The sequence below is a fragment of the Dama dama genome, chromosome 1 (genome assembly GCF_033118175.1).
Source record: "Dama dama isolate Ldn47 chromosome 1, ASM3311817v1, whole genome shotgun sequence".
NCBI classification, from domain to species: domain Eukaryota; kingdom Metazoa; phylum Chordata; class Mammalia; order Artiodactyla; family Cervidae; genus Dama; species Dama dama.
In genome coordinates, this window is record NC_083681.1 from 53,516,246 (window position 1) to 53,541,056 (window position 24,811).

The following is a 24,811-nucleotide window of genomic DNA, read 5'->3' on the forward strand; positions in this document are numbered from 1 at the left end:
TGTCTTCCTCACCAGACTGTGAGTGAATTGAGGATGGTGATGGTCCCGAATTACCTCTGTCTCTTAGCTTTTACAGTATAGATTGTTCGGGTGTGCATGCATGCTAAGTCATTTCAGTTGTGTCCAATTCTTTCTGACCCTATGGACTGTAGCCCGCCAGGCTCCTCTGTCCATGGAATTCTTAAGGCAAGAATACTGGAGTGGGTTGCCATGCCCTGCTACAAGGGATCTTGTCAACCCAAAGATTGAACCCATGTCTCTTATGTCTCCTGCACTGGCAGGAAGATTCTTTACCACTAGCACCACCTGGGAAGCCCACTATATAGATTAATACTTCCCAGATGCTCAGAAAAGACTTCTTAAATGAATGGACAAATGAAGAAAATTATATTCAGCAGCTTGATGCTTACCATGGATGTGAAAACCACCAACATCCATTGTACCCATGGGAAGACTTGGACCAAACATTGAGAGCTACTATCGGAAACTCTGCCCAGTGGAATGATGCCTTGTCAGAGGTTATAATGAGATACAATATTTATACAGAGCAGAACTGTATAAAGCCTAAATATATAGTTTAATTGTAAAGAAAATATTCATGTCACCATCACTTAGCAGAGAATGAAACATTGACAACACCTCATAAGCTCCTTGGCAGCTGTCTCTGAGAACAACCCTCTCCTTATCCTACAGAAATAACCATGATTTTGATGTTTGTAATAAATATGCCTTCTCTTTTCTTCATAGTTAATGACATCTGTATGCATTAATAAAAAATGTATTTAGCTTTGCCTGTCTTTAAGCTTTATACAACTGAAATCATTATCACATGTGTCCTTTTGAGTTGTGATTCTTTCAATACTGTGAGATTCTTCTAGGTTGTTGCAAGTGTATGTAATTCCTTCATATTTTATTGGCATATAGTGTTACATTTTAGGAACATTTCACAAATTGGGGAAATGCTGCTGTTGCTAGATCATAGAATATGTGTGTCTTCAATATCATAAGAGAATCATAAAGTATTTTCCAAAATGGCTGTACCAATTAGCATTCCCACTCTCGGTGTATGAGAGCTCCATCCATCCACATCCTAGCCAACCCGGGTATCATCAGACTTTGGCATTTTAGCCAGTCTGATTGGTTTCTAGTGGTAACTATTTGCTGTTGTAATTTACACTTCTATTACTAAAGAGCTTGAGCACATTTTCTTATATTTATCGGACATTTGTTTATTCCCTTTTGTGCAGTATTTTGCTCTAGCAGTATTTTTTTTTAATGGCTTGACTACCTGTTTAAAAAATTGAGTTGATTTTCTGTATATCTTGGCTATGAATCTTGAGTCTTTTTGTTGATAATATACATAAGAAATAACTTCTTTTGTTCTGTAGCCTGGCTTTCCAGTCTCTTTTTGGTGCCTTTGGATGAATAGAAATATTACATTTTAAGGCAGTCAAATTTATGTTTTTTTTCTCTACATTTAGAGTTTTAAAAATCTTACTTAAGAAATACTTTCCTTCTCCAAGATCAGAACTATAGTCTCCTACACAGTTGTATAGTTCCACCTTTCCTATTTAGGTTGAGATTAATTTTTTTTTTTTGACCAAGAAACTGTTTTTATTTTTAATTTTTTTATTTACCAAATAGATTTTATTGTTTTTTTTTTATTTTTTCATTTATTTTTATTAGTTGAAAGCTAATTACTTTACAATATTGTAGTGGTTTTTGTCATACATTGACATGAATCAGCCATGGATTTACTTGTGTTCCCCATCCCGATCCCCCCTCCCACCTCCCTCCCCATCTCATCCCTCTGGGTCATCCCAGTGCACCAGCCCTGAGCACTTGTCTCATGCATCCAACCTGGGCTGGTGAACTGTTTCACCCTTGATAGTATACTTGTTTCAATGATATTCTCTCAGAACATCCCACCCTTGCCTTCTCCCACAGAGTCCCAAAGTCTGTTCTGTACATCTGTGTCTCTTTTTTTGCTTTGCATATAGGGTTATTGTTGCCATCTTTTTAAATTCCATATATATGCATTAGTATACTATATCGGTCTTTTTCTTTCTGGCTTACTTCACTCTGTATAATGGGCTCCAGTTTCATCCATCTCATTAGAACTGATTCAAATGAATTCTTTTTAATGGCTGAGTAATATTCCATTGTGTATATGTACCACAGCTTCCTTATCCATTCATCTGCTGATGGGCATCAAGGTTGCTTCCATGTCCTGGCAATTATAAACAGTGCTGCGATGAACATTGGGGTGCACGTGTCTCTTTCAGATCTGGTTTCCTTGGTGTGTATGTCCAGGAGTGGGATTGCTGGGTCATATGGCAGTTCTATTTCCAGTTTTTTAAGGACTCTGGGATTAATTTTTATGTATGTTTGAGGTAAGAGACAAATTTCATCTTTTGACAAGTGGATATCTGATAGTTATAATACTATCATACACTGACCTACAGTGTCACTTATATATCAATTGCCCATCTATTCAAGGGTCTGTTTCTGGGCTCTCTGCTGTGTTTCATTGATCTACATGTCTATCTATGTCTTAATAACTACTTTGTCTGCATTCCTGTCTTTATTCTTACTTTAGACCTATTATGTTAAAAAATCTAATTGATACTTTTAAGAAGATACTTTACATACTGTATCTGACATTCTTATTTCTTTCCACAAAAGGATTGATTTCATTACTTAGCTTTTCATTAATTTTGGAAAGGGAAGCTCCAATAGTGCATTTTTGGTCTTGCTATAAGTCATTCTTTCCTTCAAAAAAAATTTTTTATGGCATTCTCTCTTCTTAACACACAGGTATCCTGGGTGCAGGATTAACTATATCTAAGGATCAAAGGTCCTCATGATGCCCTAGGTCTTGAGGACATGCTATTTTGGTGATGGCTGCTTTGACATCCTTGTTCCTCAGCGTGTAGATGAGAGGGTTGAGGACAGGTGTGAGAATAGCAAACACCACGTTGCCCACTATGTGGAAGTCGAGGGGTAGGTCAGCCCTGTAGGCCACATAGGCTATGGCAATGGATGAGTAGTAAGTGCCAACCACCAGGAGGTGGGAGCTGCAGGTGGAGAAGGCTTTGGAGCGTCCTTCTTGGGAGCTGATGCGAAGCACTGAGGCTAGGATGTGGGCATAGGAGAGAAGCACCAGGAGAAGGGGCAGGAAGGACACCACCATGGCGATGCAGAAGCCCATGAAGGTCTGGGGTGTGGTGTCAGAGCAGGAGGCTTGGACCACAGCTAAGTGGTCACAGAAGCAGTTGTATATGTAAACAGTGCTGTCAAAAGCCATGTGGGAGGTCTGCACCACTGCTGGGATGGGCAGAAGGAGGGCAGTGAGCCAGGCACTGGCTGCCAGGGCAGCATTGGTCTGTGGGGTCATGAGCACAGGGTAGTGCAGTGGGCGGCAGATAGCCACATAGCGGTCATAGGCCATGACCACCAGGATGAAGGCTTCAGAGCAGGAGAAACTGTGGAAGAGGTACATCTGCAGGAAGCAGGCAGAGAAGCTGAGGTAGTGGTCCCCAAGTAAGAGGAGGGATAGCATCTTTGGGACAGTGGATGTGGTGAAGAGGATGTCCAGGGCTGAGAGGTTGATCAGGAAGAAGTACATGGGTTTATGGAGTCTAGGCTCTATCACCACAGCCACCAGGATCAGGGCATTACCCACCAGGATAAGCAGGTAAAAGGACAAGAAGGTGAAGAAGACAGGGAGAAAGAAGACATCCTGTAGAGAGGGAATGCCCACCAGGTAGAAGATGGGTGAAGAGTCTTTTGACCCATTACAGGCTGAGGCATACATGGTGGGAGAGAGCTATATGCCAGGGTGACAGGCAGTCAGAGCATCTGGAAACTAGATAAAACAGAAGTTTGGAAGGAGAATTCTGTATAGTTCACTCTACAATGATTGCAATCCAAATCATTTATGACTGAGTTTGAAGGACTGGGGCTATCATTCTTCCATCTTAACCCACAATTTACTCCTTCCTTCTTCCATAATGTATTTAGTAAGTACCTACAATAAACAAGGCCGTGAGAAGGTAAATAAGGCACATAAGGTCCCTGCCTTTACAAGGCTTAAATTCTAGTAGAAGGATGGTGGGTTTAAAAGCAAACCACATAGGATTTCCCTGGTGGTCCAGTGGTTAAGACTCTGTACTCCCAGTGCAGAAGGCCTGAATTCAATCCCTGGTCAGGGGACTAGATCCCAGATACTAAGACGAAGATTCCCTATGTGGCAACTGAGACCCAGAAGAGCCAAATTAGTAAATAAATATTTTTTTTAAAAGCCAATCACTTGGTTAATGATTAGTTAGAGCTATGATAAGTGCCTTGAAAGAGCTACTGTTCCTTCTCTGCTCCACGTCCCACAGTATCTTTTGAGCATCAGATCTTAGATGATCGCTTAAGATTCCTACGTCATTACTTCTTCTTCTGCTCTTGTTTCAAGTTCTACTAAGTGATATCACTCTACCACGTCACTAGAAAGAGCTGACTTTTCCAATATTTTCTGCAGCATACTGCTTGCCCAGGCTACTCATTACCCAGGGAAGGGCTCCCCTTTCGTTTTCTGGGTTCAGCAACTCTGCTGATTTCTCTCCCTGCCACGTTCTCTGGGTGCTCTCTCACTCATGTTTCAGTGATGGGAAGGACCCATGCCTTCAGAGGGACTGCCCTCTTCCTGATGGAGCCCAAGCTGACGGGGCATCTTCTTCTCCTTTAGGGTCTGTCAACATCTTTCCTCCTGGCTGCCACTGCCCAGCCAGTGTTGTATTTAGCTCTTTGATGCCAACGGTGCTGTGGGCTCCTCCAAATACCAGCTGAAAAGACACAAGGAGCTGTCATGAGAGCTAGAAAGGACCCAGAGAATTGAAAACTGTAGCTGCCCAAATACAAAAACCTCATACCATAAGTTGTTCGTTAAATGTGTGCTGGGGTCAATTCAGGGACTGCTGGGGCAATTTTGGCTCATCCCTACTTCAGGATGAGCCTCTAATGAGCGGTCCAGGTAGTTTTATATTTACAACTCTATCACTGCTCTTTGAACTCTTTTGATGTCATCAAGCAATTTTCCTTGAAATTCTTAGGAACAATAGCTACTTTCTTTTCTGAAATAAATGCAAAACAGACTAGCTACAAACACCTCTCATGTCCTACAATCATAGAATGTCAGACTGAAACAAAAAGGTTTTTTAAATCTTCAATTCCAACACATCTTGCCCACCTGTTAAAAATTCACTAGTTTGCTCTGAGATGGATTTGGATTGTACAGCCTGGCTTCTAGATTTGGACGTGGGGACTGGCAACTGCATTGTCTCAAATGAGCACGGGAGGGACAGCTGTCCTGTGTGTGTGCTCCTGGAAAGAGAATCTCAGAAGTCACACCAAGGACCTGGCAAGAGACTGACCTGATTGTCTCCACGTTAAAGCATTCACTCTCAGTTAACCAGAACCCTGGTCCAACAAGTATGGTCACCAGGTTTTTTTCACACCTGAAGGAATGTAGATTGCACTGCCCTGGACATTTCTGCTCTCAGAGAAGCAATTATGGCTGGGTGAGGCAGAGCAGGAGATTGGAGAGGCAGAAAGGCAGGGAGCCGAAGCCAGCATGGCCCTAAGGGAGCCATCAGATCAAGTTCCCTTCCCCCTTGTAGATGGAGAGAGGGATGCTGAGACCCCCAAAGGAGAGGTGGCACGCGGTTTTTCACATCAACTGGTGCTGGACTGTCCAACAGGCAGACTAGGCATATGCTTGGTCACCAGCCAAGCAGGGGCACCAAGAATACTCTTGGAAAGAATTTGACATTTAATCTTTCAAAGCACAATTCAGCTGGTGATCTTAGGAAGTATCTAGAGTTAGCTGGACTTTCTTACACTATTTTACACATTAGGTTCTCATTTTGTTTTGGACTGTGCACCACATCTGAGGGATGCAGTCCTGTGCTTAGGGTCTTTTGTTGCTGTTCTTAATCGCTTAGTCGTGTCCGACTCTTTGTGATCACGTGGTCTGTAGCCCTCCCGGCTCCTCCATTTGTGGGGTTTCCCAGGCAAGAATACTGGAGTGGCTTGCCATTTCCTTCTCTAGGAGATCTTGCTGATCCAGGAATCAAACCTGCATCTCCTGCATTGCAGGCGAATTCTTTACCGCTGAGCTACCAGGACCTAATAGGTACTATTTCCCAGGGCACAGAACTTGCCCCAGCAGGTCCTCCCTGTTGGGATTGTCTAGGAGAATGTTACAGTGCAGGTGGGGACAGGCAAGGATAGAGAATCACCAAGGATCCAACCTGATGCTTTGCTTCATGTGCATCATCTTCTCCCATCATCCAACCTTGCCAGGGAGTAGTTGTTCCCTTCAACATATGGAACAAGACCCTTGTTTAAGGCAATGGTTGGTGAGGGGCAAGAGCACAGGTCATTCTGGAGCCAGCCTGCTATAGAAGAACCCTGCCTTTAATAACCAGAAGTCCTGGCTCCTGGACCAGCTCTGCCACTCACTTCTTGTGACTCTGGTGTATGGCTGTTAACAAAACCGACACCATCTTGGCCCCTTTCAGTGTCTCCCGTCCTTCCACTGACCCTACCAGGATTGTACTGTGCAGTAAACCACTTCTCTGTTATCAAGGGCTTTGTAGTTAACAAATATTGCTTAATAATTAAAAAAAAAAAAAAACAAATGTTGCTTAATAATTAGGATCATGTGGCCTCTATGCTGTTAGTCCCCAAACAATGCTGAAAATCTTCCGTGATGTACTCCCGGCACTCACGAGACCAGTCATCCAGTCATTAATCTTGATTTAGGAATGCATATCCTGTCTCCAAGCACTTACCCCCATGCCCTAGATTAACTATAAAATTGTCCCAGTGGCCCCTCCATGGTGCATAGTGCAGCTGTGAATGCTTCCAGATTGTTGTCTACTTGATCCTGATGTTACCCTATAATAAAACCACCTTGTAAGTTACCCTATAATAAAAAGATCCATTGATCATATGGAGCTACCTGCCTCATTTTACAGTCTCAGAATGCCTTCTCAATTTGGCGGAAACTTTTCATTCCCTCCATCCTCCAGCACTTGGTTTTCTCATCTGTGTAGTGATGGGTTTAGGGGAAAAGAACTCTGAGGGGTTTCTAATCTGATGAACCCTTTTCAAAGTGTCTGCTCTGTGTCTGGCAGAGCACATGTCACATGGTCCATGACCCAAAGGGAGAGGGCGAGGGTGAGGGCTCTCCCAGCTAGTGAGCACCTGCTGCCAGCCAGGGGCTTTATCTGCAGCGTGTCCTGAGGGCCTTAGTGGTCAAGTGTGTGCACTGTGAGTCAGAAAGGACCAGATTCCCATCCCAGCTCCTAACTGCAGCTCATTTCCTTCATCAGTGACCCCCTGGGGTTGCTGAGTCCTGCAGAGAGAATACTTAAGCAATGCTACACAAGAACCTGGAACAACTATAAACCCCAAGCGGGCTAGTGTCTCCAATGTTACTGCTGCCATCAGCCTTGCTTTTCCATGGAAGGCCTTGACCAGGACAGTTTGAATCCCACCTCTGAGCACATAGAGCTGACAGGGTATGTGGTCCAAGGTCCCACAGCCCACATACACACAGCAGACCTGGCTCCTGGGTGCCTGCCTGTTGTGCATATCCAACTAGTCTTCCTGATCCCTGGTCCCAGTTCTAGCCCCCCTTCCCACATCCTTGCCCTGTCTCCACACTCTGATCTTTGCTGAGCTCTGGCACATCACCCTCAGCTCACTCACCTGCCAAGTCCTGTCTACCTTGATGCCTCTCGTGGTGTCCCCTATGTGTCTTCCAACCTGGCTGGCAGAGAAGAGCGTGGTAGCAGATGGGCTGTGGCTAATTAAACCCCTAACCCTCCCTTTCAGCCAGGCCTGCTGGAGTACTCTCCCTCGAGGCAGGGATTGAATCCCTACTCACCCAGGATTGACTTCTTGGCCCCTCCTAGAGTTTATGTTGGGATGGGATTTACCTCTGAGATTTGCCGATAGTGAGAACAACATTGTTAATAGCCCTCATGGGTTCCAGAACTTTACAACCAATGGGGCAGCTTTTACTGACATTATTCCATTTGGTCCCCAGAACAGCCAAGGGAGACAGGCAGGTCAAGACGAGGAAACTGAGGTCCAGAGAAGTGAAATGACTTACTGATGCTTATGCTAATGTTTAATATTAAAGCTACATGGCAGATCCAGAACTTCATCCCCAGGACCGTACTCTGCATATGGGTCAGGGCAGAGGGTCTAAATAGGGTCCTGGGTTTGAATACCAGTTCTAATATATTTTAGCTATGGTTGGGAAGATCCCCTAGAGAGGGGACAGGCTCCCCACTCCAGTATTCTTGGACTTCCCTGGGGGCTCAGACAGTAAAAATCTGCCAGCAATGTGGGAGACCTGGGTTCAATCCCTGGGTTGGGAAGATCCCCTGGAGGAGGGCATGGCAACCCACCCCAGAATTCCTGCCTGGAGAATCCCCATGGATGGAGGAGCCTGAAGGGCTAATCCATGGGGTCGCAAAGAGTCAGAAACAACTGAGTTTGTCACTTAATGTCACAGCATGTCACTTAAGCAAGTTACTTTAACTCTGAGTCTGAGTTTCTCCATCTATAAAATGGAACATAACAATATTACCCATCTCATAGAGTTGTTGAGAGAATTTAATGAGATAACTTAAATTGAAGAAAGTAGGGAAAACCACTAGACCATTCAGGTATGACCTAAATCAAATCCTTTATGGTTATACCATGGAAGTAAGGAATAGATCTGATAGACAGAATGCCTGATAAACTATGGACAAAGGTTCGTGACATTGTATAGGAGACAGGGATCAAGACCATCCCCAAGGAAAAGAAATGCAAAAAAGCAAAATGGCTGTCTAAGGAGACCTTACAAATAGCTGTGAAAAGAAGAGAAGCGAAAAGCAAAGGAGAAAAGGAAAGATAAACCCATTTGAATGCAGAGTTCCAAACAATAGCAAGGAGAGATAAGAAAGCCTTCCTCACTGATCAGTGCAAAGAAATAGAGGAAAACAATAGAATGGGAAAGACTACAGATCTCTTCAAGAAAATTAGAGATACCAAGGGAATATTTCATGCAAAGATGGGCAGGATAAAGATCAGAAATGGTATGGATCTAACAGAAGCAGAAGATATTCAGAAGAGCTGGCAAGAATACACAGAAGAACTATACAAAAAAGATCTTCATGACCCAGATAATCATGATGGTGTAATCACTCACCTAGAGCCAGACATCCTGGAATGCAAAGCCAAGTGGGCCTTAGGAAGCATCACTATGAACAAAGCTAGTGCAGGTGATGGAATTCCACTTGAGCTGTTTCAAATCCTAAAAGATGATGCTGTGAAAGTGCTGCACTCAATAAGCCAGCAAATTTGGAAAACTCAGCAGTGGCCACAGGACTGGAAAAGGTCAGTTTTCATTCCAATCCCAAAGAAAAGCAATGCCAATGAATGCTCAAACTACTGCACAACTGCACTCATCTCACACGCTAGTAAAGTAATGCTCAAAATTCTCCAAGCCAGGCTTCAACAATATGTGAACCATGAACTTTCAGATGTTCAAGTTGGTTTTAGAAAAGGCAGAAGAACAAGAGATTAAATTGCCAACATTCATTGGATCATGGAAAAAGCAAGAGAGTTCCAGAAAAACACCTATTTCTGCTTTATTGACTATGCCAAGGCCTTTGACTGTGTGGATCGTCACAAACTGTGGAAAATTCTGAAAGAGATGGGATTACCAGACCACCTGACCTGCCTCTTGAGAAATCTGTATGCAGGTCAGGAAGCAACAGTTAGAACTGGACATGGAACAACAGACCAGTTCCAAATAGGAAAAGGAATATGTCAAGGCTGTATATCGTCACCCTGCTTATTTAACTTATATGCCGAGTACATCATGAGAAACACTGGGCTGGATGAAGCACAAGCTGGAATCAAGATTGCCAGGAGAAATATCAATAACCTCAGATATACAGATGACACCACCCTTATGGCAGAAAGTGAAGAAGAACTAAAGAGCCTCTTGATGAAAGTGAAAGAGGAGAGTGAAATAGTTGGCTTAAAGCTCAACATTCAGAAAACTAAGAATAGGGCATCTGGTCCCATCACTTCATGGCAAACAGATGGGAAACAGTAGAAACAGTGGCTGACTTTATTTCCTTGGGCTCCAAAATCACTGCAGATGGTGACTGCGGCCATGAAATTAAAAGACACTTACTCCTTGGAAGAAAAGGTACGACCAAGCTAGACAGCATATTAAAAAGCAGAGACATTACTTTGTCAACAAAGGTCCATCTAGTCAAGGCTATGGTCTTTCCAGTAGTCATGTATGGATGTGAGAGTTGGACTATAAAGAAAGCTGAGTGATGAAGAATTGATGCTTTTGAACTGTGGTGTTGGAGAAGACTCCTTGAAGTCCAATGGACTGCAAGGAGATTCAACCAGTCCATTCTAAAAGAAAACAGTCTTGAATATTCACTGGAAGGACTGATGTTGAAGCTAAAACTCCAATACTTTGGTCACCTGATGCGAAGAACTGACTCATTTGAAAAGACTGATGCTGGGAAAGATTGAAGGTGGGAAAAGAAGAGGATGAGGTGGTTGGATGGCATTATCGACTCAATGGACATGAGTTTGAGTAAACTCTGGGAGTTGGTGATGGGCAGGGAGGCCTGGCATGCTGTGGTCCATGGGGTCGCAGAGTTAGACATGACTGAGCGGCTGAACTGAACTGACTGAGATAACAGACATAGGGTATTTGGAGTGAAACACAATTGTGGAAAATTACTCCAGGAGTTTTGTTTGCATTTTCTAGCAATACCCAGGGAAGAGGCTGCCTGCATACATTCAGTTTCCCAGGGGACTAGGGATGTTCGTCTCCTGCAGGGGAAGATGCACTTTTCATGGGCTCTTAGGGTCTCTAGATGCCTAACAGCTGGCTTTATAGATGCTGTACTTCTATAGGATGTCAATAGCTGGCATCCAAGCTTTGACTGCTTAGTACCCAGTAGTTGGTTTGTTCTACTTATAAAGTTGCTTTCTTATTCCCTTTCCCCCAAAAAGGAAAGCACTGAGGGTCAGGGTCACCCTGCCGCTATCTTAGGGTATATGTGTGTGAGTTGTTAGCAGCCAGCACTCACCTGCTAGAGGACAGACCACTGTCTACTCCAGTCTATCCCTTGAACCTCTCAGATGCATTCACTTTTTAAAAAGTTTTTCTAGCGTGGACCATTTAAAAAGTCTTCACTGAGTTTGTTATAATATTGTTTCTTTTTGTTTTGGTTTTTTGCCTGTGAGGCATGTGGGATTTTAGGCTCCCCCACCAGGGATTGAACCTACATCCCCTGCACTAGAAGGTAAAGTCTTGGCAACTAGACCACCAGGAAAGTCCTAGATTCATTCATTTTTCACAGGTTCACTCCATTTGGACATAGGGTTTCCAGAATTCTGACTGGTCACATTTTCAAGGGAAATTTCCAAGAAAAAGATTAGTTGAATTAACGACTGCCCCTGCGGCTGCAGTCGGTCCCAAGGCTGCAAGCAATCCTCCTCTTCTCCCTCCTCTTTCCCCCATTCTTGCTCCCCTTCCCCTTTTCCTTCACATTCAATCATTTCAGTGGATCTAGATGGAGTCCCTTCTAGCATGATCCAGATCCTCGTCCATGTCAGTTCTGAACCCCTGGTTGCTATGCCTCATCATGCTATGGTTGTTTTCATGGTCCACTAAGAGTTAGAGTTGGCAGAAATAAGAAATGCTTACTTGCCTGAGTGCCAACCTCCCAGTCCCCATTGTGGAAGAGCAGTTTTCCTTCCTCCTGAAGATGATGGTAAATTGCCCTTGTAAACACAGTAACTCCTCTTTGTGACTGCTGGTCTACTCTCACAGTGAGCTTAAAATGACCAGGCAGAAGGTGTAGCTTTAAATTTAGTGAGATTTATTGTGTCTCCAGTTGAATCAGGACTGCTTAATCCACAGAGGCCAGAGTCATCAGGACTGGAAACACAAATTTCCCCAGTTGGGTCACTGAGGGTAATGATGAGTGGAGCCACTCTAACTTCCACCCACCAGTTCTTGGCAGGAAGCATCCCTTTTTAATGGACATCCAAGCTGAAAACGGATCCATTCCATTGGACAAGAACACAGACCCTGTGACCACTCCCTGACTGGAGAAGCTAGTGGTTTCCTTATGCAATCTTCTCAAGCCTCTCACCCAACTGTACTGCTGACTCATGAATATTTGCTAACAAACAAGTGATATCAATGCCCAAAATAGAAGAACTTACAGGAAAATCTTAACATTGAATCAAATGCTAACTTCTTGGCTCCTTTAGTCCCCTCCCCTGTTGCTTCTCTCTGTCATATTGCCTTATACTACTTCTATGGGTCTGACTCTCCAGTTAAATGATAAATACCATGGGAGCAGCAAATAGGTCTGGTTTATTTCTGTCTCCTGCAGATCAAGTAAAGATTTTTAATATGAATCACTGGATGATCAAATTTTATTCATCATGTTAATGACTGGAGGAAATTGTGAAAATCAATTATTCTGTGGCACCAGTGGGAAGACTTCTTGATCCATTATTTGAGGACCAGGTTTTAGGTGTCTGATCAACCAAATGAAGTCAATTTGGGTTGCTATAATTCATTTAAAAACATTTATTGTGTTTATTCTGTACTGGGCACTGTCATTTGTGTCTAGGGAGCTGAATTAGTTGTAACTAAGGATCAAGGGCCCTAGAATTCCCTAGGTTCTGGGGACATGCTATTTTGGTAATGGCTGCTTTGACATCCTTGTTCCTCAGCGTGTAGATGAGAGGGTTGAGGACAGGTGTGAGAATAGCAAACACCACGTTGCCCACTATGTGGAAGTCGAGGGGTAGGTCAGCCCTGTAGGCCACATAGGCTATGGCAATGGATGAGTAGTAAGTGCCAACCACCAGGAGGTGGGAGCTGCAGGTGGAGAAGGCTTTGGAGCGTCCTTCTTGGGAGCTGATGCGAAGCACTGAGGCCAGGATGTGGGCATAGGAGAGAAGCACCAGGAGAAGGGGCAGGAAGGACACCACCATGGCGATGCAGAAGCCCATGAAGGTCTGGGGTGTGGTGTCAGAGCAGGAGGCCTGGACCACAGCTAAGTGGTCACAGAGGCAGTGGTAGATGTGAGCGATGTTTTCAAAAGCCATGTGGGAGGTCTGCACCACTGCTGGGATGGGCAGAAGGAGGGCAGTGAGCCAGGCACTGGCTGCCAGGGCAGCATTGGTCTGTGGGGTCATGAGCACAGGGTAGTGCAGTGGGCGGCAGACAGCCACATAGCGGTCATAGGCCATGACCAACAGGATGAAGGCTTCAGAGCAGTTAAGGCCGTGGAAAAGGTACATCTGCAGGAAGCAGGCAGAGAAGCTGAGGTAGTGGTCCCCAAACAGGAATAGGGACAGCATCTTGGGGACGGTGGTTGTAGTGGAGAGGATGTCCAGGGCTGAGAGGTTGATCAGGAAGAAGTACATGGGCTTGTGAAGGCTGGGCTCTATCACCACAGCCACCAGGATCAGGGCATTTCCCACCAGGATGAGCAAGTAGATTAAGAGGAAAATGACAAAGACAAGGAGGAAGAGGGATTCAGGCAGAGAGGGGATGCCCACCAAGTAGAAGACAGGTGAGGAGCCCTTTGATCCATTGCAGGTGGCTTCCATTGTGAGTTGGTGCTGGATATCAGCAGACAGACACTGGAAATATCAATACATTCCTGTTAACCAGAACAAGCATGAAAATGCCAACTGAAACACGTATCTTTTTCCTTCTAACCATGGATTTCAATCCTAACAGTTTCTTTGTGTCTAGAATTTCATTGCACGACTAAGATGCCCAGGATGGTGAGTTGTCTAAGGAGCACTGGTTGCAAAGCTGGTCCTGTCTGGTGGGGAAGAGAAATGAACATAAACCCCTGAAGGGCTGTCAAAGAACAGGTAGAACACACACCAAGAACTGGGGCCAGTGTGAGCAGCTCCAGGGATGCAGAGAGTCCCACACATGAAACAAGTTTCTTACAATCTGCATTATCCCATGTGGCAAAAGACCGGCTTGAAAATGAGCAAATTCCATATAACTAGAGGTATGCAAAGCTGGGGTCTTTTTGGCTAAAATGGTGCAGAGGAAGTTTAATATTTAGATGGGAGCTAGATTAAAAACCTTTAAGCAACTGTCTGACCCTAGGTCCATTGGTTCTTTTTAAAAAGTAATATAACTTTACAATATTGTAGTGTTTTTTGCCATACACTGACATGAATCAGCCATGGATTTACATGTATTCCCCATCCCGATCCCCCCTCCCACCTCCCTCTCCACCCGATTCCTCTGGGTCTTACCAGTACAATATTGTAAAGTAATTAGCCTCCAACTAATAAAAATAAATGAAAAAAATAAATAAATAAATAAACATACCTTTTAACACACACAAAAAAAATAAATAAAGAGAATGTGAACTGGGGGGGAAAAAAAAGTAATATAACTGAGTGACATTAATCAGAACTTGGAGGATTCCCTTTCTATGATGTCTTATTGATACAGACAGCTGCTTTCCTCAAGGACCACTACAAAATGCCATCTGCTTCAGCTGAGAACAGCTCCTCTTTCCATGCAGCTGCTGCTGGGGCTCTGTCTGTCTCAGTCTAACATGAATGCCCTGGGACCTGTCCTTGGATCCTGTCTCTTCGTCATGTCCAGGGACCAACCATCCTGCTCTGCCCAGATCTGCCTGGTTTCAGCACTGCTAGTGCCATGTCCCAGGAAATCCCTTAGTCCCTGGCAAACTGGGATGTTAATCTCCCTACAAAGGTAGAAGCATTTTATATGCCTTTGGTAAAAGGAGTCATTCCCCCAGTGAATCCAAGTGGAACATGGATTCTCCACCTATTGGGAAAAAAAGAAAAAACCAGACTCCCAGGCACTTCCTGGACCACTCCATGGTCTTCCCCACATCAGGCTGCTGCAGCTCAGCAGATATCACTGTTTAGCCACTTCATGCCCACTGCCTGGGCCCCAGTCCAGAGTGCACCACAGAGGACTAAAACATCTCAGAAGCGGAGTCAGGAGAGAAGGCCAAGCCCTTTGCAGAGAGTAAGTCTGCTCCTAGGACCACTGAAGAAAGCTACTGAGGATGCGTGGCAGCCCAAGCCCCCCTGAGTGAGACTTTCCAACCCTCAGAACTGAGCCAATGGCAGTGTTGACTCACCCTTCACCTTGACTGAGCAATCCAAGGCCAGGTTGCATTGATGTTCACTGCCTCTCTGCCCCAGGAACCCCTGGAGCAGATCCACTTGATTTTCCAGAACCATCTCCAGCGTCTCTCCCTCTTCTAACAAAACGTTCTTGTGTCAAAGATTATGTAAGCACGAAAAATTGCTTGCAGACAGTTGAGTCCCTGACCCTTTCTTTCACAAATGAATCTTCAGGCTGGGGTGGGAATGGGGAGCAGCCTCAGGTCAACAGCTAGTCTGCACCAGCCTTGGTCCTGGAATCTAGGCCTCTGGATCTGGTCTTAGACTCTTTCCACCAAGACAGGCCACTTGGAGGATTCAGAAGCTTTGGTTTCCACCTGGGAAAAAAATAGGCCAAAATTTTTCTTTTCCTCTCTCTGTTTCTTAGACTGCTATCAGAGACAGTTGTGAATTTCTCTTTTGTTCTGAGGGTGTTTTCAAACAGTTTCAAGTGGACTGGTTACTAAACAGAGGCTCTGCATGACTAGTAAAAAAAAATGCTATTCTCAAGAAGTGACTTCCCTGGTGGTCCAGCCGTTGAGAAACAGCCTTGCAATGCAGGGGACCCAGGTTTGATCCCTGGTGGGGTAACTAGGACCCCTCATGCTGCGGGGGAACTAAGTCTGAGTGTCACAACTACCGAGCCTGCGAGCTACAACTAGAGAGTCTGCAACGCAAGGAAAGATCCCACATTCTGCAACTAAGACCTGATGTAGCCAAATAAATTTTTTAAAAAAGAAAGAAGTGACTTAAAGAAGAGGTGGACTGGATGCATCTGCAAGCAGAAAAGTCACGGCAGTCAGTGCACCCATCCTGAGTAAAACTGCTGTACACTTTGTGCCTGGTAGAAGCTAGCTCATAACAAACCCTCAACAAATACTTTTAAAATAAATGAATTAATGAATGAGACGGTTAACCCAAGTTCAACTTAACTTTTTCCTATAATGGACAATCAGCAGGGATTTTTACTTTTTTTGTTTTAGCATCTAAACGAATACAAACCATATTTCCGGGGAAGCTGATTCACTTCTGAGATGCTGTTCTCTCCCCCCGACTGAGCCCACGTAAATGGGTTATGTGAGGTTTGTGCGAGGTTTGCAGGGCTGCCACAGAATATTAGAGCCAGAAGGATCCTTAAAAGCAAGCAAGGTAGTCCAATTCCCATGGCCCTCCACTCATTTATCCAATAAAGTAACTCAGAGAAGGGAGCGACTTGCTCAATCAAGGTCACACAAGGAGATGAAAGTCAGATCCCCGACTCCCTGCCCAGGGCTCCCAAGGGTCCACCACAGAAGAGGCACGCCCCTGTCTGGCAGCCCGGATCATTCACGTTTCCCTCACCAGCCTGCGGCTTTCTTGGGGCTAGAGACTGAGCCGGCTCCTCTCCTGTAAAACCAGCATCTCCGTGGGGCCTGGCACCTCACTTAGTGTTTCCACAGAACTGTCCTGACCACCCCCAGGGCTTTCCCTCCAGCGTTCTGTGGAATCAGACCCTGATTCTGTGAAAGCTTCTGGCCCTGCTCCCTTACTGTTGCTAATAAGGAGGAGGAGGCCTAGAGAGGGGCTGTGCCTGGCCATGGTCACACAGTCAGTGAGTCAGCAGCCAGCCTACATGCCCAGTAGCTTCAGCCACGTGCTATTCTTTGCAACTCCATGGACTGTATGTAGCCCACCAGGTTCCTCTGTTCATGAGATTCTCCAGGCAAGAGTACTGGAGCGGGTTGCCATGCCCTCCTCCAGGGGATCTTCCCAACTCAGGGATTGAACCCATGTCTCTTACATCTCCTGCATTGGCAGGCAGGTTCTTTACCACTAGCACCAACTGGGAAGTCAGCCTGCAATGCTATAAATTGAGGCAGAAAGAGTTTAGCCCATTTCCCTTCTCTTGGAGCCCCTCTCATTGTGGGGTGAAGGTCCCTGACTGTCTGCCCCCTTAAACCATGTCCTTCCAGAGCCTTGTCCCTCCTTGGGCTCTGACAGGCTCTGGGCACTTCCCTGTAGCCTTCAAGTCTACATGAGGGGGGCTCAGCTCACCTGCAGCTCAGCCCACTCCAGCTGCCTCTCCCCAGGCCAGTGTCACCTCAGTAGGGAGGACCAGGCTGGGGCTGAAACTGGTTTCATTTGTCCCCTAAGCCCTCATCCCTAGCCTGCTGGGGTCCTGTCCCCTGAGGCCCCCTTCTATCAGGGCCCTGTGTATTGCTTTTCTGGGGACTCCCAAGTGGCTGGTTAGCAGCTACCACTGGGCTTTGCTAGATATGAGAACAACAATATTAATAGTCCTCACTGGGGCACAGAACTCTGTGGTCTATGGAGGCTTTCCCACCAATTGAAAAACAATTCAGAACCCCATGTGACAGGTGAGGAAACTGAGGTGCAGAGGTGAAAGGAATTGCCCAGTTCACACAGGACAAGCAGAATCGAGATCTCAGGTTTGCTAATTCTTAGTCTAGCCTCTGAGCCAACCAACCACACAAATGAGAAAAAGTTTGTGGAAAAATCTCCATGTAATTGTAAACTGTGCTATTGGCCAGAGGATGGGGTGTGGAGAACTTCTGAGGGTTTTGAAGTTAGAGGAACAGGTATTACAGAGCAGAGAGTTACTCAGTTTCCCAAATGTTCACTCTCTCTCTCCTTGGCTTCTCTTACTCTGTCTTAGATGGAGTTTGTTCTCCATTGAATGAGTCTGGGAGGCCATAGAGTGGATATGTGCTCAGACCCTGGTGGCAGACCAATTTGGGTTCAAGCCTGGCTTGGAGCTCTCTGAGATTCTGTTTCCTCTTCTGTTGAGTGGGAGTCTGTTCTGTGCATGCTCTGTACTGCTGAGGTGCAGGGTGAGAAGAGGCAAAGGGGGCCGTCAGCTGTCAGAAGCATCTTCCACCCAGTTAACATGACCCTGCCTCTCTCCCAGGACTGTGGGAAGGCCCATAACATTCCCAGTCCAAGTCTCTTCCATCTAAGAAAGTGGATGGGGTGGCCCAGAAATGTCTCCAGAAGGAGTCCATGTATCTCAGGAACATTTTTTTAAATTTATAGGTTCCTTTTTATTTAAAAATTATTTTATTTATTTTTGTGGCCATACTGTGTGGCATATAAGATCTTATTTCCCTGACCAAGGACTGAACTTGTGCTCCCTACAGTAGAAGGATGGAGTCTTAACCACTGGGCCACCAGGGATGTCCCATCTCAGGAATATTTTTGAGTTCCGAACAGAAGGCACAGCCTGGCCCTCTAAATTCCTCCCCGCCCTGCGCCCACCCCCAGTGGAGGCCAGCTGCCTAAGCCACCCTGCCCTGGAAAGTCGTCAGTGACGCCCTGTCTATCTCCGTCTCACCCCTACTGCTCCTCACCTTCCCTGGCGTCAGGCTCCGACAGATCCAAGAGGCTGGAAAAGGAAGGCGCCAAGGAGAAAAGGGAAGCTATAAATACACTGGGGGAGAGACTGGGCTGCCTCCTGGTGTGGGCAGGAGGCTCCTGGAGTGCTGGGGAGGAGAGTCCAGAATCCAGGGCCATCACTGGGGCCTTCAGCACACTCATCACGGTCACCATCGTTTCTTCCACCAGGAGGCAGTGTGCCATTGGCTTTGGGGGCCACACACTTGAGTTCAAATCTCAGCTCCTCCACTTGGGCAATGACATCACTTCTCTTTGTCTCCCCTTCATGAACAGTAGGTAACAGTAGCGGCTATATTGGCTGGAGTGAAGGTTTAGTGAGACACTCTAGGTAAGAGTTCTTTGCAAGCTGTGAAGTGCTATGAAGAAGATTTCTATATTATCACCACCATAGTCACTGGGAGGCCACCCCTTAGATGTCTTCCCCTCTGAGGGGGGACAGCCTTCTCTGATGAAATGGCTTGTGCTATTGGCCGCCTGAGGTACAGGTACTGTGACAGCTGGTCATGTGAAGGGATATGTGCCTGGTGGTCAGGTCTTAGGTACAAGTGCATCACTGTCACTGTCTCCCCAGGTAAGGGGACCTGAGGTGATCAGTCACCTCTGAGGTACCCTTGAACTGCTGTGACAGCCTCCACTGGAGAGGAGGGGGATGGTATCATTCATGTCTGAGGTACACATACATTGCTGTCACAGTCCCCTCAGGTAGAGAATTTATGCTTAGTGGTCATGTCAGGGGCACCCCTGCACCGCTCTCACAGCCTCCTCAGGTGAGGGGGCTGTAGTATCTGTCACATCAGAAGTAAGTGTGAAATGCCGTGAAAGCCTCCTCAGGTGAGGGGAAGTGTGGTGATGGTTCGTGTCTCACCACACGCTCTTGGCCTGTGGAACTGGGACATCACTTGCATGTGTACCTCAGCCCTCATTGCACAACACTAACCTGTATAGGGTAGGACATGTAGCATTATCACTGGTTAACCAATGTTAATGGGAACCAATGTTCCCAACCAACCAATGGTATTCCTATCTCTTTAAGAATTTTCCAGTTTGCTGTGACCAAATACAGTCAAAGGTTTTGACGCAGTCAATAAAGCAGAAGTAGATGTTTTTCGGAAATTCTCTTGCTTTTTTGATGATCCAATGGATGTTGGTAATTTGATCTCAGGTTCCTCCTCTGCCTTTTCTAAATCCAGCTTGAACATCTGGAAGTTCATGGTACACATACTGTTGAAGCCTCACTTGGAGAATTTTGAGCATTACTTTGCTGCTGCTGCTGCTGCTAAGTCACTTCAGTCGTGTCTGACTCTATGATGAATGCAACTGTGCAGTAGTTTAAACATTCTTTGTCATTGCCTTTCTTTGGGATTACAATGAAAACTGACCATTTCCAGTCCTGTGGCCACTGCTGAGTTTTCCAAATTTGCTGGCTTATTGAGTACAGTACTTTCACAGCATCATCTTTTAGGATTTGAAACAGCTCAACTGGAATTTCGTCACCTCCACTAGCTTTGTTTGCAGTGACGCTTCCTAAGGTCCACTTGACTTTGCATTCCAGGATGTCTGGCTCTAGGTGGGTGATCACACCATCGTGATTATTTGGGTCATGAAGATCTTTTTTGTATAGTTCTGTGTATTCTTGCCACCTCTCTCGGTCCGTACCATTTCCATCCTTTATTGTGCCCACATTTGCATGAAATGTTCCCTTGGTATCTCTAATTTTCTTGAAGAGATCTGTAATCTTTCCCATTCTATTGTTTTCCTCTATTTCTTTGCAATGATCACTGAGGAAGGCTTTCTTATTTCTCCTTGCTATTGTTTGGAACTCTGCATTCAAATGGATATCTCTTTCCTTTTCTCCTTTACCTTTAGCTTCTCTTTTTCAGCTATTTGTAAGTCTTTGTTAGACACCATTTTGCCTTTTTGCATTTCTTTTTCTTGGGGATGGTCTTGACCACCGCCTCCTGTATGATGTCATGAATCTCCGTCCATAGTTTTTCAGGTACTCTGTCTATCACATCTAATCCCTTGAATCTATTTGTCACTTCCACTGTATAATCATAAGGGATTTGATTTAGGTCATACCTGAATGGTCTAGTAACTTTCCCTACTTTCTTCAATTTAAATCTGAATTTTGCAATAAGGAATTCATGATCTGAGCCATAGTCAGTCTTATTTTTGCTGACTGTATAGAGCTTCTCCATCTTTGGCTGCAAAGAATATAATCAATCTGATTTTGGTATTGACCATCTGGTGATGTCCATGTGTAGAGTCTTCTCTTTTGTTGTTGGAAGAGGGTGAAGAAGTTCTGGAGATGGATGGTGGTGGTTCTACCACAATGCAAATGTACTTAATGTCACTGAACCACAAACTTAAAATGTTTAATAGGGTAAATTTCATGTTTTAGATATGTAACCACACTCACAGAAGGCTATGGTTTTTTTCAGGAGTCACATGTGGATGTCAGAGTTGGACCAAGCGGTAAAGAATTGATGCTTTCGAATTGTGGTGTTGGAGAAGACTCTTGAGAGTCCCTTGGACTGCAAGGAGATCAAACCAGTCTATCCTAAAGGAAATCAACCCTGAATATTCATTGGAAAGACTGGTGCTGACGCTGAAGTTCCAATACTTTGACCACCTGATGCAAAGAATTGACTCATTGGAAAAAGACCCTGATCCTGGGAAAGATTGAGGGCAGGAGGAGAAGGGGACAACAGAGGATGAGATGGCTGGATGGCATCACCAACTCAATGAACATGAGTTTGAGCAAGCTCTGGGAGATGGTGAAGGACAGGGAAGCCTGGAGTGCTGCAAAAGAGTCGGACACGACTGAGCGACTGAAAACAACCACCACACCCCTCCCCCACCCCAAAAAATTAAGTGACACAGCTACCAAGTGGAAAAACCAGTACTCCTGCCCCAAAGCCTTGTTTTTGTCCACCCACAATTTCCTCTCATTGCAAGTGGAACTTCTAATCTGGCAGAAGACAGAGGAGTAGTAGGCATCCACATCAGGCTCAGAGAGAGGTTGATCCTAAGGGCCCAGGGTGTGGGCCAGGGCAGGGTTTCAAGCAGGGAGGGGCACGGTTAGATTTAAGAGCTGGAAAGTCCCCTCTGGCTCACAGCAAGATGGAGACTGGAGATGGGCAAGAGGCTGGGACACTGCCCAGGCCAGAGCTGCTGGTGGCCAGCACCAGGGCAGTGACAGCAGAACGCGAAGAAGTAGGCTGGTTTGAGAGACGAGCGTGGAGGAGAGGGAGAGAGGGGAACAGGCAGTGACTGCACCCACTGCCTCCCCTGGCCTGTCCACTTCAGCCTCCTCTGACAGTCTCCTTTCCAGCCCCCTCCTCCCCACCCCCCGCGCCCCGCCACTAGAGTCTTAAAGGAAGAGCCAGGGGCGCAGATCTCCTCTCTGGCCCCCAGGGGGCAGTGTTACAAAGTCTGCAGGGCACTGGGTGCTTGCAGCCAGGGGCAAAGGCTTGCTCCGCTCCGTCGCCGCTGCACCCCTACCCCTGTGTCCTCTCTCCCAGAAGTAAAATTATTAATAACTGTAATCTCTCATGTCCCACATTTGATACTTTACAAAAGCAGTGGTACATCCATTAGCTCACATGTTCCTTCCCCAAAGATGGGGCAGAGCAGGAAGAGACCCAGAACGACCACTTTATAATAAGGAAACCTAGGACCAGAAAATAGGACCTGACCAAAGCCAGTGTGTTAGTTAGAGCCAGGGTTGGGAGCCACAAGCCAGCCAGTGCCCAGTCTGGACCCTGTGAGAAGGAAGAGTCTGCAGCAACCACGGAACAATAGGCCACCCCACCAGCCTGGGAGCCCCAAATTCACCCTTGAACTCCCTTCCACCTCAGAGGTAATTGAGTCCCATGTCAGTGGGGTTGTCAGTGAGGTCGGACCGCCCTGGCATGCACCTGATTTACTTCTTCCTCATCCTCCGCCTCCAGAACTACAAGAGTCATCGCCATTACCATCATTACCATATTAATAACGGCTCGTGTCTGCTCAGCTCTCAGACTTAGTGAGCACTAATACTAATCCATCAACTCATCTGAGCCCTCGGACAGCCCTGGGAAGGTATTTCACAGACAAGGGTACCGAGAATCAGAGACAGCAAGAGACCAACCTCAGATCACTCAGCTAGGTCTCCAGAGAGTTCACAGTCTCCTGGGAGAGCTACGCACATAGAGTTGAAGACAGAGTGAGATGGTTGGGTTTAGTGCAGCCCTGCTGGGAGGTTTCCCATCATATCTGCAGATGAGGAAACTGAGCCTCAGAGATCTTCTTATTGGGTCAGGGTGAAACCATCTGTTGCCACACTCATGCTCTGTCTGGGCACAGTGCATGCAGAGTTTCTAGCAGAGTACATATTCTCTCCAGGCTGGAGGGAGAGGCTGGTGAGAGTTAGAGGCAGCTGGCCGCAGGGGAAGGCTGCTGTTAGGGCAAACGGGCTTCTCCAGGAAGAAACTCCAGGCCAGCTTTTAGCTGCAGAGAGCAGAGCCGGGGCTGCACGGGGCTGGATGGGCCGGAGGAGCCAGTGGCTGTGCTGAGCCAAGGTGGATAGGGCTGAGTGGCCAGGCTGGACGCTTACCTGCCTGCAGACCTATCTTCTCACCCAGTTGGGAAATTTGCTGTGTTCTGATCCAGGAGCCATGCCAACAGTGGAAAAGTTCCGAAGCCTTGGCAGGAGGGGGCTCTGTTTCTTTTCCACCAGAGGGAGATATCAAAGCCCAGGGAGAGACTGTGATTTCCCCATGGTCACAACGTAGCAGAACCTGCTGGTCTCTTGGCCTCAGTCTCCCAATCTGAAAAAGTGAGGGACTGAATTAAATGAGCTCCAAGTTCCTTCTGGGCTCTGATCTTCTGAGTGCCATCCTTGCTGTCCTTGGCTCAGACCCCAGCCTGGCTGTATCCTCGACATGTAGCCCTGGGCAAGTCACATGGCCTCTCTGAGTGTCAGAGTCCTCATGGCTGAAGTAAGTATGATACTGCCTCCCTTGGGCAGATCTAATGAGCCATGCATGGGATCACGTGGGCACAGCTTGGGCTCTGACCCCTGCACAGCTTCTGGGGGTAGGGATGACTGAGGCTCTGACGGAGGCCATTGCTTGTCTGCCTGGCCAAGGGCTCATTTATAGATATCCGCTCCCTGGCTGCCAGGCCAGAGGGAAGTGGGAACAACAGTGCTGATGTGGTAGTTTAGGACCTTTTTTAGGAAGGAGCCTCTGCCACTCTTCCTCTTCCCCCAGTGCCCTGCCCTGACCTCCATCTTCTGGACATTTTCCCAGTGATCCTCAGAACAGTCCTGAGGTTGGGCCATTTGATGTCAGCATCTCCATTTAACAGATGAGAAGACTGAGGCCCAGGGAAGAGAAAGGGCTTTCTCCAAGTCCCACAGCAATGTTGTTACAGAGCTGGGACCAGAATTGAGGTCTTAAGGCTGAAACCTGGGGCTCTCCCCTTGTCTCCAAATTCAGATAGTTCTACAAAATGAAGAGACCCCTATCTTGCCTGGTTTGCAAAAGAGCTTGGGTTCTGCAAACGGCTTGGAGTTTCACAAGCAACATCAGACTCGACACAAGATGCAGGACTGTGCAAACATCATGGGGCCCTGAAAGCTGCAGAGTTCTGTAAACTGTGCCAGGCTTTGCCACCAGCATGGGACTCTAAAAAGGCATCAAGCTTTGCAAGCTGTGTGTATCCACAGATGGTGTTGCAATCCACGCACATCCTAGGGCCCTGTGAAATGTACAGGGCTCAGCAAACACCATGATGGTAAGTGGCAATGGTGGGGTCCAAACCAGGTTGGTTGAACCTCAAGCCTGGGCCACCCAAAAGGAAAACTTCACTGCCGGATTAGTCCAAGAGTTATCTGAAGGCCTGTTAGCCTAACTCCCAGAAGGCCATGGAGATTGGACTCATCCTCTAATTCCACAGCTGAGTTCAGGAATATTCTTGGACCTGGATCAGCCTGGGGAGGCTGAAGTGATAAATGAAGGCTGCTCATGCCTGAGGTTACTGTATGTTCTGCGCCCTGTGGGGTGCTGTGCATGGTTAGACTCAGAGATTGGTGAAATGAACTTAGCCAGCCAAGCTGGTTCCAACATCATTCCATGTGCAG

General features: G+C 46.4%; 2 protein-coding genes across 5 annotated transcripts; both read right to left on the minus strand.

Annotated features, from left to right (window-relative positions):
* Positions 1–1,802: 1,802 nt before the first annotated feature.
* On the minus strand, positions 1,803–23,778 carry LOC133061975 (olfactory receptor 2AT4-like). 4 transcript variants are annotated; one of them, XM_061150399.1, is made up of 3 exons: positions 23,282–23,778; positions 15,267–15,629; positions 1,803–4,835 (listed from the first exon to the last, which is right to left on the minus strand). In XM_061150399.1, exon 3 carries the CDS (start codon positions 3,815–3,817, stop codon positions 2,852–2,854), a length of 966 nt encoding a protein of 321 aa, XP_061006382.1. In that variant the 5' UTR covers positions 3,818–4,835; positions 15,267–15,629; positions 23,282–23,778; the 3' UTR covers positions 1,803–2,851. The 4 variants fall into 4 exon arrangements, with proteins under 4 accessions (XP_061006382.1, XP_061006372.1, XP_061006402.1 ...); XM_061150389.1 differs by having other exon boundaries at positions 22,817–23,778; XM_061150419.1 differs by lacking the exon at positions 15,267–15,629.
* On the minus strand, positions 12,749–13,728 carry LOC133054669 (olfactory receptor 2AT4-like). The gene has a single exon (XM_061139889.1). The coding sequence runs from the start codon at positions 13,726–13,728 to the stop codon at positions 12,760–12,762; it is 969 nt and encodes a 322-aa protein (XP_060995872.1). The 3' UTR covers positions 12,749–12,759.
* Positions 23,779–24,811: the final 1,033 nt, after the last annotated feature.

Excerpts from the sequence above, each read along its gene's own strand:
- LOC133061975 (XM_061150419.1), bottom strand. The coding sequence starts at position 3,817 with ATGTATGCCTCAGCCTGTAATGGGTCAAAAGACTCTTCACCCATCTTC.
- LOC133054669 (XM_061139889.1), bottom strand. The coding sequence starts at position 13,728 with ATGGAAGCCACCTGCAATGGATCAAAGGGCTCCTCACCTGTCTTCTAC.